A 12,192-nucleotide genomic window follows, 5' to 3' on the forward strand; every position below is an offset into this window, starting at 1 on the left:
CCAGAACATATTCTTTTTTTTTCTTTTTTTTCAATTAATTTTATTTTTTTTTAAACATATAATATATTTTTATCCCAAGGGGTACAGATCTGTGAATCGCCAGGTTTACACATTTCACAGCACTCACCATAGCACATACCCTCCCCAATGTCCATAACCCCACCCCCCCTCTTCCAACCCCCCTCCCCCCATCAACCCTCAGTTTGTTTGGTGAGATTAAGAGTCACTTATGGTTTGTCTCCCTCCCAAACCCATCTTGTTTCATTTACTCTTCTCCTACTCCCTTAACCCCCCATGTTGCATCTCCTCTCCCTCATATCAGGGAGATCATATGATAGTTGTCTTTCTCCGATTGACTTATTTCGCTAAGCATGATACCCTCTAGTTCCATTCACGTCATCACAAATGGCAAGATTTCATTTCTTTTGATAGCTGCATAGTATTCCATTGTGTATATATACCACATCTTCTCTATCCATTCATCTGTTGATGGACATCTAGGTTCTTTCCATAGTTTGGCTATTGTAGACATTGCTGCTATAAACATTCAGGTGCACGTGCCCCTTCAGACCACTATGTTTGTATCTTTAGGATAAATACCCAGTATTGCAATTGCTGGGTCATAGGGTAGTTCTATTTTCAACATTTTGAGGAACCTCCATGCTGTTTTCCAGAGTGGTTGCACCAGCTTGCATTCCCACCAACAGTGTAGGAGGGTTCCCCTTTCTCCGCATCCTCGCCAGCATCTATCATTTCCTGACTTGTTAATTTTAGCCATTCTGACTGGTGTGAGGTGATATCTCATTGTGGTTTTGATTTGTATTTCCCTGATGCCGAGGGATATGGAGCACTTTTTCATGTGTCTGTTGGCCATCTGGATGTCTTCTTTGCAGAAATGTCTGTTCATGTCTTCTGCCCATTTCTTAAATGGATTATTTGTTCTTTGGGTGTTGAGTTTGCTAAGTTCTTTCTAGATTTTGGACACTAGCCCTTTATCTGATATGTCATTTGCAAATATCTTCTCCCATTCTGTCAGTTGTCTTTTGGTTTTGTTAACTGTTTCCTTTGCTGTGCAAAAGCTTTTGATCTTGATAAAATCCCAATAGTTCATTTTTGCCCTTGCTTCCCTTGCCTTTGGCGATGTTCCTAGGAAGATATTGCTGCAGCTGATGTCGAAGAGGTTGCTGCCTGTGTTCTCCTCAAGGATTTTGATGGATTCCTTTCTCACATTGAGGTCCTTCATCCATTTTGAGTCTATTTTCGTGTGTGGTATAAGGAGATGATCCAATTTCATTTTTCTGCATGTGGCTGTCCAATTTTCCCAACACCATTTATTGAAGAGGCTGTCTTTTTTCCATTGGACATTCTTTCCTGCTTTGTCGAAGATCAGTTGACAATAGAGTTGAGGGTCTATTTCTGGGCTCTCTATTCTGTTCCATGGATCTATGTGTCTGTTTTTGTGCCAGTACCATGCTGTCCTGATGATGACAGCTTTGTAATAGAGCTGGAAGTCCGGGATTGTGATGCCACCAACTTTGGCTCTCTTTTTCAATATTCCTTTGGGTATTCGAGGTCTTTTCTGGTTCCATATAAATTTTAGGATTATTTGTTCCATTTCTTTGAAAAAAATGGATGGTACTTTGATAGGAATTGCATTAAATGTGTAGATTGCTTTAGGTAGCGTAGACATTTTCACAATAATTATTCTTCCAATCCCTGAGCATGGAACATTTTTCCATTTCTTTGTGTCTTCCTCAATTACTTTCATGAGTACTTTATAGTTTTCTGAGTATAGATTCTTAATCTCTTTGGTTAGGTTTATTCCTAGGTATCTTATAGTTTTGGGTGCAATTGTAAATGGGATCGACTCCTTAATTTCTCTTTCTTCTGTCTTGTTGGTGTAGAGAAATGCGACTGATTTCTGTGCATTGATTTTATATCCTGACACTTTACTGAATTCCTGTACAAGTTCTAACAGTTTTGGAGTGGAGTCTTTTGGGTTTTCCACATATAGTATCATATCATCTGCGAAGAGTGATAGTTTGACTTCTTCTTTGCTGATTTGGATGCCTTTAATTTCTTTTTGTTGTCTGATTGCTGAGGCTAGGACTTCTAGTACTATGTTGAATAGCAGTCGTGATAACGGACATCCCTGCCGTGTTCCTGACCTTAGAGGAAAAGCTTTCAGTTTTTCTCCATTGAGAATGATATTTGCGATGGGTTTTTCATAGATGGCTTTGATAATATTGAGGTATGTGCCCTCTATCCCTACACTTTGAAGAGTTTTGATTAGGAAGGGATGCTGTACTTTGTCAAATGCTTTTTCAGCATCTATGGAGAGTATCATATGGTTCCTGTTCTTTCTTTTATTAATGTGTTGTATCACATTGATTGATTTGCGGATGTTGAACCAACCTTGCAGCCCTGGAATAAATCCCACTTGGTTGTGGTGAATAATCCTTATAATGTACTGTTGAATCCTAATGGCTAGTATTTTGGTGAGAATTTTTGCATCTGTGTTCATCAAGGATATTGGTCTGTAGTTCTCTTTTTTGACGGGATCCTTGTCTGGATTTGGGATCAAGGTGATGCTGGCCTCATAAAATTAGTTTGGAAGTTTTCCTTCCATTTCTATTTTTTGGAACAGTTTCAGGAGAATAGGAATTAGTTCTTTCTTAAATGTTTGGTAGAATTACCCCGGGAAGCCGTCTGGCCCTGGGCTTTTGTTTGTTTGGAGATTTTTGATGACTGTTTCAATCTCCTTACTGGTTATGGGTCTGTTCAGGCTTTCTATTTCTTCCTGGTTCAGTTGTGGTAGTTTATATGTCTCTAGGAATGCATCCATTTCCTCCAGATTGTCAAATTTGTTGGCATAGAGTTGCTCATAATATGTTCTTATGATTGTCTGTATTTCTTTGGTGTTAGTTGTGATCTCTCCTCTTTCATTCATGATTTTATTTATTTGGGTCCTTTCTCTTTTCTTTTTGATAAGTCTGGCCAGGGGTTTATCAATCTTATTAATTCTTTCAAAGAACCAGCTCATAGTTTCATTGATTTGTTCTATTGTTTTTTTGGTTTCTATTTCATTGATTTCTGCTCTGATCTTTATGATTTCTCTTCTCCTGCTGGGTTTAGGGTTTCTTTCTTGTTCTTTCTCCAGCTCCTTTAGGTGTAGGGTTAGGTTGTGTACCTGAGACCTTTCTTGTTTCCTGAGAAAGGCTTGTACCGCTATATATTTTCCTCTCAGGACTGCCTTTGTTGTGTCCCACAGATTTTGAACTGTTGTGTTTTCATTATCAATTGTTTCCATGAATTTTTTCAATTCTTCTTTAATTTCCTGGTTGACCCATTCATTCTTTAGAAGGATGCTATTTAGTCTCCATGTATTTGGGTTCTTTCCTAATTTCCTCTTGTGATTGAGTTCCCGTTTCAGAGCATTGTGGTCTGAAAATATGCAGGGAATAATCCCAGTCTTTTGATACTGGTTGAGACCTGATTTAGGACCGAGGATGTGATCTATTTTGGAGAATGTTCCATGTGCACTAGAGAATAATGTGTATTCTGTTGCTTTGGGATGAAATGTTCTGAATATATCTGTGATGTCCATCTGGTCCAGTGTGTCATTTAAGGCCTTTATTTCCTTGTTGATCTTTTACTTGGATGATCTGTTCATTTCAGTGAGGGGAGTGTTAAAGTCCCCTACTATTATTGTATTATTGTTGATGTGTTTCTTTGATTTTGTTATTAATTGGTTTATATAGTTGGCTGCTCCCACGTTAGGGACATAGATATTTAAAATTGTTAGATCTTCTTGTTGGACAGATCCTTTGGGTATGATATAGTGTCCGTCCTCATCTCTTATTATAGTCTTTGGCTTAAAATCTAATTGATCTGATATAAGGATTGCCACTCCTGCTTTCTTCTGATGTCCATTAGCATGGTAAATTCTTCTCCACCCCCTCACTTTAAATCTGGAGGTGTCTTTGGATTTAAAATGAGTTTCTTGTAGGCAACATATAGATGGGTTTTGTTTTTTTATCCATTCTGATACCCTGTGTCTTTTGATTGGGGCATTTAGCCCATTAACATTCAGGGTAACTACTCAGAGATATGAATTTAGTGCCATTGTATTGCCTGTAAGGTGACTGTTATTGTATATTGTCTCTGTTCCTTTCTGATCTAGTACTTTTAGGGTCTCTCTTTACTTAGAGGACCCCTTTCAATATTTCCTGTAGAGCTGGTTTGGTGTTTGCAAATTCTTTCAGTTTTTGTTTGTTCTGGAAGCTTTTAATCTCTCCTTCTATTTTCAATGATAGCCTAGCTGGATATAGTATTCTTAGCTGCATGTTTTTCTCTCTTAGTGCTCTGAATATATCATGCCAGCTCTTTCTGGCCTGCCAGATCTCTGCGGATAAGTCTGCTGCCAATCTAATATTTTTACCATTGTATGTTACAGACTTCTTTTCCCGGGCTGCTTTCAGGATTTTCTCCTTGTCACTAAGACTTGTAAATTTTACTATTAGGTGACGGGGTGTGGACCTATTCTTATTGATTTTGAGGGGGGTTCTCTGCACCTCCTGGATTTTGATGCTTGTTCCCTTTGCCATATTGGGGAAATTCTCTCCAAGAATTCTCTCCAATATACCTTCTGCTCCCGCCTCTCTTTCTTCTTCTTCTGGAATCCCAATTATTCTAATGTTGTTTCGTCTTATGGTGTCACTTATCTCTCGAATTCTCCCCTCGTGGTCCAGTAGCTGTTTGTCCCTCTTTTGCTCAGCTTCTTTATTCTCTGTCATTTGGTCTTCTATATCACTAATTCTTTCTTCTGCCTCATTTATCCTAGCAGTGAGAGCCTTCATTTTTTATTGCACCTCATTAATAGCTTTTTTGATTTCAACTTGGTTAGATTTTAGTTCTTTTATTTCTCCAGAAAGGGCTTTTATCTCTCCAGAGAGGGTTTCTCTAATATCTTCCATGTCTTTTTTGAGCCCGGCTAGAACCTTGAGAATCTTCATCCTGAACTCTAGATCTGACATATTACCAATGTCTGAATTGATTAGGTCCCTAGCCTTTGGTACTGCCTCTTGTTCTTTTTTTTGTGGTGAATTTTTCTGCCTTGTCATTTTGTCCAGATAAGAGTATATGAAGGAGAAAGTAAAATACTAAAAGGGTGGCAACAACCCCAGGAAAATATGTTTTAACCAAATCAGAATAGATCCCAAATCGTGAGGGGGGAGAAAGGGGATAAAAAGAGGTTCAGAAAGGAAAAAAAAAAATGAAACAATTAAAAGAAGAAAACGAATAAAGAAAAAATGTAAAAAGGAAAAAAATGTATATATATTAGATAAAATAGTTAAAAAATGTTAAAAAAGAAAAGGGTAAAAGTTAGAAAAAACTTAGCAGAAGAAGAGAAAAAAAATTGAAAAAGAAAAAAAAATTAAATTACCTGCAAGGCTAAAGAATCATGGGGAGAAAGCCATGAGCTCCGTGCTTTGCTTTCTCCTCCTCTGGAATTCCACTGCTCTCCTTGGTATTGAAACTGCACTCCTTGGTAGGCGAACTTGGTCCTGGCTGGATTTCTTGTTGATCTCCTGGGGGAGGGGCCTGTTGTAGTGATTCTCAAGTGTCTTTGCCCCGGCGGAGTTGCACCGCCCTTACCAGGGGCTGGGCTGAGTAATCCGCTCGGGTTTGCTTTCGGGAGCTTTTGTTCCCTGAGCGCTTTCCGTAGAGTTCTGGAGGACAGGAGTGAAGATGCGGCCTCCTAGTCTCCGGCCCGGAGGAGCCGAGAGCCCAGGGCCCCACTCCGCAGTGCGCCCTCAAAGAACAGTGCCCAATTACTCCCGTCACCCTGGCCTCCGGCCGCGCTACGAGCTGACCGAGCCTGTGACCGGTTCAAGGTAACCCCAAGTTTAGAGCTTACTCCTCAGCTCTGTCTCTGTAGCCGGCTTCCCCGTTCTAATACCTGTAAGCTCTGCTACACTCAGACACCCCCGATCCTTCTGTGACCCTGCGGGACCTGAGGCCATGCTGACCCCGCATGGGCTTCACCCCGGTTAAGCCTCTGGAGTGATGTCCCTCAACAGAACAGACTTTTAAAAGTCCTGATTTTGTGCTCTGTTGCTCCGCTGCTTGCCGGAAGCTGGCCCCTCCCCCTGCGGTCTATCTTCCCGTCGCTTTGGATTCACTTCTCTGCCAGTCCTACCTTTCAGAAAGTGGTTGATTTTCTGTTTCTAGAATTGCTGTTCTTCTCTTTGATCTCCCGTTGGATTTGTAGGTGTTTGCAATCTTTAGATAAGCTATCTAGCTGATCTCCCTCTACCTGACGTAGTCTCAGCCTGCTACTTCTCCGCCATCTTGATTCCTCCTTTCCCCAGAACATATTCTGATGGCATACCTTATTGTACAAAAGGAGACCGGCTCTTAAACAAATAAGCTCATTGGTAAATATATAATTAGAAATCATCAAACATGGCAGAAGTGGCAGGTACATGGCACTTACGGCCTACGTACAACAGGAAAATCTAATCTCCATTTCAGGAATCAGAGGAGGCTGCTTTGAGGAAGTAATGTTTTACTTGATGCTTGGAAGATGCACGAGTAGGGGGCTGGTGAGTGATAGCAGGAGCCCTATGGGCAGAGGGCCTGGGAGAAGTTTGGAGGTTAGAGAAAATGGAGTGAAAGCTGCATCTTCTGTGGAACCTCTTGGTTGTATTAAAGGTTTGACTATTGCCCAAAGCAATGGAAATCATTGAAGGAGTTTACACAGAGGACTGATGTCATTCTTTTTGCTTTTATAAAAGGTCTTTCTGAAAGGATATAACTGAAAGAAAAGAATTAGCAAGTAATTTAGTGATCTAAGCTGTAGTTGGTGGTGGCTTGGACCAAGATGGTTAGGAGTGAGATATTATTTCCCCAGGGTTGCGGGGAAGGAACATAAGATGGATAGATAGGGATTATTCTGTAAATGACTTTAAGTCTTGGACCTTGGTACTTAATATACTGTGTATCTCACAGCCTGGAGCTGAGCCTCATGCATGGTATTACATAAGCTTTTCTCAAATTATTGGATGAATGAGTAATTGAGCAGATAAAAGATGGAGAGCTCAGAAATATCTACTTTACATCTTACATAACCTCATATGGTAATAGAAGACCATTTACTGAAAGGGGAAGGGTGGAAGTAAATAAGATTTGGACGCAGGAGTAATGAAGAGTTCAATCACAGACATATTAAGCTTCTGATTCTATGAGACAGAATATTGGCCCCCAGATATGCCCTACCTACCAATATGTTACCTCACATGGCAAAAGGAGCTCTATAGATGTGATTAAGGTTAAGGAGCTCACAACAGGGGAAATTGTTCTGGATTGTCCAAGTGGGGCACAATGCACTCATGCAAGCCCTTAGAACTAGAAAAGGTTGGGAACAGAATAGAACAGAGGGATGATATGGAAGAAGAAAGAGAAGAGGGTCAAAAGTGTGAGAGTACCTTGACCCATTATTGCTGACTTTAAAGATGGAGGAGATGGGCATGGACTATGGGTGACCTCTAGAAGCTGAGAATGGTCCTCATATGACAACCGAAAAGGAGGTGGGGATCTCAATTCTACAACTCAAAGCAACTGAATTCTGTCAACAACTCCAATAAGCAAGGAACTCAGTAAGTGAACTTCCCCTACAGCCTCCGGAAAGAAACCCAGCCCTGCCTGTACTTTGATTGTAACCTGGTGAGACGCCTGTTGAACTTCTGACCTATGGAGCCATAGAATAATAAACTTGTCTTTTGTAAACTGTTAAATTTTTGGTCATTCGTTATGGCAGGTATAGAAAACTAACAGAGATATGTATGAGGCATTCTTGGGAGATGGCTAAGCAGCTAGAGGTGTATAAAACACTACTACACAACACCCCTCCACACACACATGTATGCACACACACACACACACACACACACATTAGTCAAATGGAATCATTACGTAATACACCTTCCATTATATGGATGAATGAAAACATAATTTGAACAAGAATCATTTAAATTACCGGTTATATAAATGATTGATTTTGTGATTGTAAGAATTCTCACAGACAGAAAAAGTCACTGAAATTTCCACGAATGTCGCCATTAAGAAATAAGAGCTATTTATATTACTGGAGTACATTTTTTCTATTTACTTATGCAATGATTTCAGACCAAAAAAGAGGGGGGGCTTTTCTTTTTTTTCCCCTGAGGGGGCTATTGTTGTCGTTTGATTTTTCCTCTGAGTGACAAGCTTGACGAATTTGTCAGTAATTTGTATGGCAAATTTTAGGCGCAATGTAAAGAATGTATGTCAGTGGAAACTCTTCAACTCATTCGCTGTGTTTCTTCCTCTTTGGGCATTCCTGCAGTGCTTTCTCCGTCTGTTCTCAGGCTTTAAACCTCAAGCATTTGTGTTTAGATGAGTCGAAGGGGCAAATCCCACTGGAATGTCTGGCATTAAGACATAGAGAGGGAGCAGAGTGGCAAACATGACTCATGTCGTGGACTTTACCACTTTACCTCAAACAAGGCATAAGCATTCAGCCATGCCCCCAACATGTTTTGCCAGAATTTGTAAGCTTGGATATCCATATGCATTTATGCTACTAAAATCCATCCTATTGCATTCCAGGCTTTGTGGATATTAAGTGATTTTATTATATCCATAGCTCATAATGCAGTCATGTGTCTTCCTTCCTTTCCTTACCAACAGTTTTAGGACAGGATTATACTACAGTTCATGGCTTCTAATACTTACTCCAGTTTCTTTGAAAACCAGTAGCATTACTGAACACAAAATGCAAAATAGTTAATAGTAAGAGTCATCATTTATATCACACTTGAGTTTGGATAAGATTAATTCTCATAACACTCCATTGGATGAATATTCACTTGAAACTTACACATTTTATTTGATGCAAAGTGATTGTGATGCAACTTAAAAATTTTATTTAATATGTTATTATAATAACAATAATTCTCAATTATCATTTGGAGATTGTATTCCAATATTGAAGAAGAGCTCTTTGCAAGTGCTTCCCAGTTATGATATCTTGACTCTCTTTTGGGTTTGGGAGCAGATTTAGTTTTAAATCTCAGTTCCATGTATTTATTTATTTCAACATTCATTAATTCCAGAAATATTTATCAAATAGTTTTATATGTACCAGAACTGGGGCACTGTATATTTATTTCTTATGTAGCTGTAAGCAAGAGCTTTAAATTCCACAAGACACCATTCTCTTATTTACAAAATGGGAACAACTGTATTTATTCATAAGGTCATGGTGAGGATTGGGCACCTGGGTGGCTCAGTCAGTTAAGTGTCTGCTTTCAGCTCAGGTCATAATCTCAGGGTCCTGGGATCAAGTCCCACATTGGGCTCTCTGCTTACTGGGGAGCCTGCATCTCCCTCTCTTTCTGCCCCTCCCTTGCTTGTATGCTCTCTCTCTCTCGCTTTCTCTCAAATAAATAAAAATAAAATCTTAAATAACATGGTGAGGATTAAATGAGATATACAGTGCTTGAGAAAAATATGTAGGAAAATGAATAAACAAAGTGTTTGAACAAAAAGTACTATAGCATCTTAAGTTGTCATCTAGTACATTATGTTACATTAATTAAAAACTACCTGTGTTTTCCTGATTTAGAATTCAAAATCATTAAAGAAATGATAGTACAGGAAAAATCCAGTTTTTTATAATGTGAGTTTTCTTTTACAATATTGTTATTGTTAATGATATTAGCAATGCATGTCACAGTCATTCTGAATGAAGAATAATTCAACTACAGGGCATTTCTTTTCAAGTTCTAGACTTTTGCATTACATCATCATTATCTTTTTCAGTTTTCCCCCAGAGAAAAAAGAATTTTCAGTTGAAAATATGCCATGATTTTTAAACTGTCCCCTTCTAGCAGAGCACCATAGCAAAATGTAATGTGCAAAGAGCATGGCAAAACATACTAGGTGAATGCCTCTGTTTTTCATCTCTATTCAGGCAACAGACCCTGATGCTGGGATAAATGGCCAAGTGCACTACAGTTTGGGCAACTTCAATAACCTCTTTCGCATCACATCCAATGGGAGCATTTACACAGCAGTGAAGCTTAACAGAGAGGTCAGGGACTACTACGAGCTTGTTGTTGTGGCCACAGATGGAGCCGTGCATCCCCGCCACTCAACGCTCACACTAGCCATCAAAGTTTTGGATATTGATGATAACAGCCCCGTGTTCACCAATTCAACATACACTGTCGTCGTGGAGGAGAATCTGCCAGCTGGGACCACCTTCCTCCAGATAGAGGTATGTGGGGAAGCAGACAAGTCCTGGATCCCACATTAGAAGATCTGCTGTCTGCAGAAGGTTGCAGATTTAGCAAATAAAAAGAAAACACGCCCAGTTAAATTCTAATTTCAGATAAACAATGAGTAAAGTTTTAATAGAAGTATCTTCCCCATATTGCATATTGGTTTTATGTAACAACCTTACTTCAGGGATATACCAACAATTAAGAGGAGAAAAGGTGCACTTCTAAGAAATCAAATAAGATGTCTAATAAATTTTTTAATTTATAAGATCAGTGCTATATATTTACTGTAAAAATTGACAATATAATACTCTATAAAGAAAAATTTAATAATCTCCCACTTTGTACCTCCAGAGTACTCAGTGTTAAATTTTTAAGTGTATTCTGTGTTGTGCTCAGACAATATGAAATAAAATATTTTCGTATTTGCATACAAGTAAGTATGCATGTAGGCAGGTGTGTGCATATATACCTATGTATGCATGTATTCAAATAAATATTTCCATATTTATGTATATGTAAATATGCATTATGCCAGTATATACATGCATAACTACATATGTACATATTCAAATAAATAGTTCTATATTTACATATATGTAAATGCACATTATTCAGGTATGAGCATACACCTATGTTTGTGTGTATATGTATAGATACATATGGACACATATCTATACATACACACACACACATACCCAGGTAGAGATTTTCCCTATATTTTATAGAAAGAGGATATTGCTGAACCCATTATTTTTTTCACTTTTGGTGAACACCTGGCATCCTTCCAGAGGACTGACTCTCCTTTTGAACAGTGCCCCCATATCCAAGCCTTTTTTCAGTCCTTGGCTATAGTACCACCAGAAACTCTGGACATTCTGATTCAGTAGATTAGGTAGCTTATGTTGGCTAGAAATCTGCATTTTAAGCAACCACCCCTTTTAATTTTGACATAGATGGTCTACAAAGTATAATTTTTGGGGGAAAAAAAGATTTTAACAAAAAAATTATTAAAAAGAAGAAAAAAAGATTCTAGTCCTTCCTTGACCTGCCATCCACAACTTGAACTCTGTTAGCATGGGTTTCAAGAACTTGCATTTTTTTCATAATTTAACTCAATAAATATTTAGGCAAAAACATTAATCTAAAAAGGGCAGGTGCCAGCCAGGGAAAGGTCCATATTTCTCCATTTATTCTTCTGTTCATCTGTTCATTTATTCATCCATTTATTCAACATGGGTATTTCCAGTGTTTATTGAATGCCAACTCCTCTGCTGGACTTTGGGGATTCTAACATGGAAAGACACATTTCCTGCCTTCATTAGGTTCTCAGTCTGGCGTGGCAAACAGACAAGTAAATCCTTAATTGCGATAGAGGTTCTTAGAGCAAAGGGCCTCAGAGATGACAGATGGAACTCTCAACCTCATCTTGAGAGTTTAGAAATCTGGTCTTGAGATTTAGACAGTTGCATTCTACAGTGTCAACTGAGGAGTGAGTGAGAGTTATTCTAGCAAAGAAGAAGAAATATTATTCAAGGCATTGGAATGAACCTGCTTGAGATCCTAGAGAGGAGACAGGGAAGAGCTACAGGCTGGAAATTGTATGGATCCTCCTCTCTATGTTCAGAAGAGTGAAGTTAACCCAAAATGGAATGGAAAACAAGAAGGATTTTAGATAGGAAAATGACATAATCAAATCTGTGTTTTCCCAATGTCTTCTTGTGATGATGGTAACTGACTGCAGGGAGCCAAGGCAGAAGTTCACATAGCAGATGCATGGGTTCCTGTGTGCGCGTCCTAACACAGCTCATATCCCCCCATCCCTCTGATCCTGTTCCGGTTCCTCCACCAGAGCTGCCTTGGC

General features: G+C 39.0%; 1 protein-coding gene across 1 annotated transcript in view; it reads left to right on the forward strand.

Annotated features, from left to right (window-relative positions):
- PCDH15 (protocadherin related 15) overlaps positions 1 to 12,192 on the forward strand; it is a 1,265,671-nt gene that overhangs the window by 1,035,852 nt on the left and 217,627 nt on the right. The window contains exon 21 of the mRNA XM_032845308.1: positions 10,019 to 10,324. Coding sequence (XP_032701199.1) covers positions 10,019 to 10,324 — 306 coding nt within the window. The remainder of the gene's footprint in view (positions 1 to 10,018; positions 10,325 to 12,192) is intronic.

This window comes from Lontra canadensis, unplaced genomic scaffold (assembly GCF_010015895.1).
Source record: "Lontra canadensis isolate GAN:19392208 unplaced genomic scaffold, GSC_riverotter_1.0 scaffold162, whole genome shotgun sequence".
Lineage (NCBI taxonomy): Eukaryota > Metazoa > Chordata > Mammalia > Carnivora > Mustelidae > Lontra > Lontra canadensis.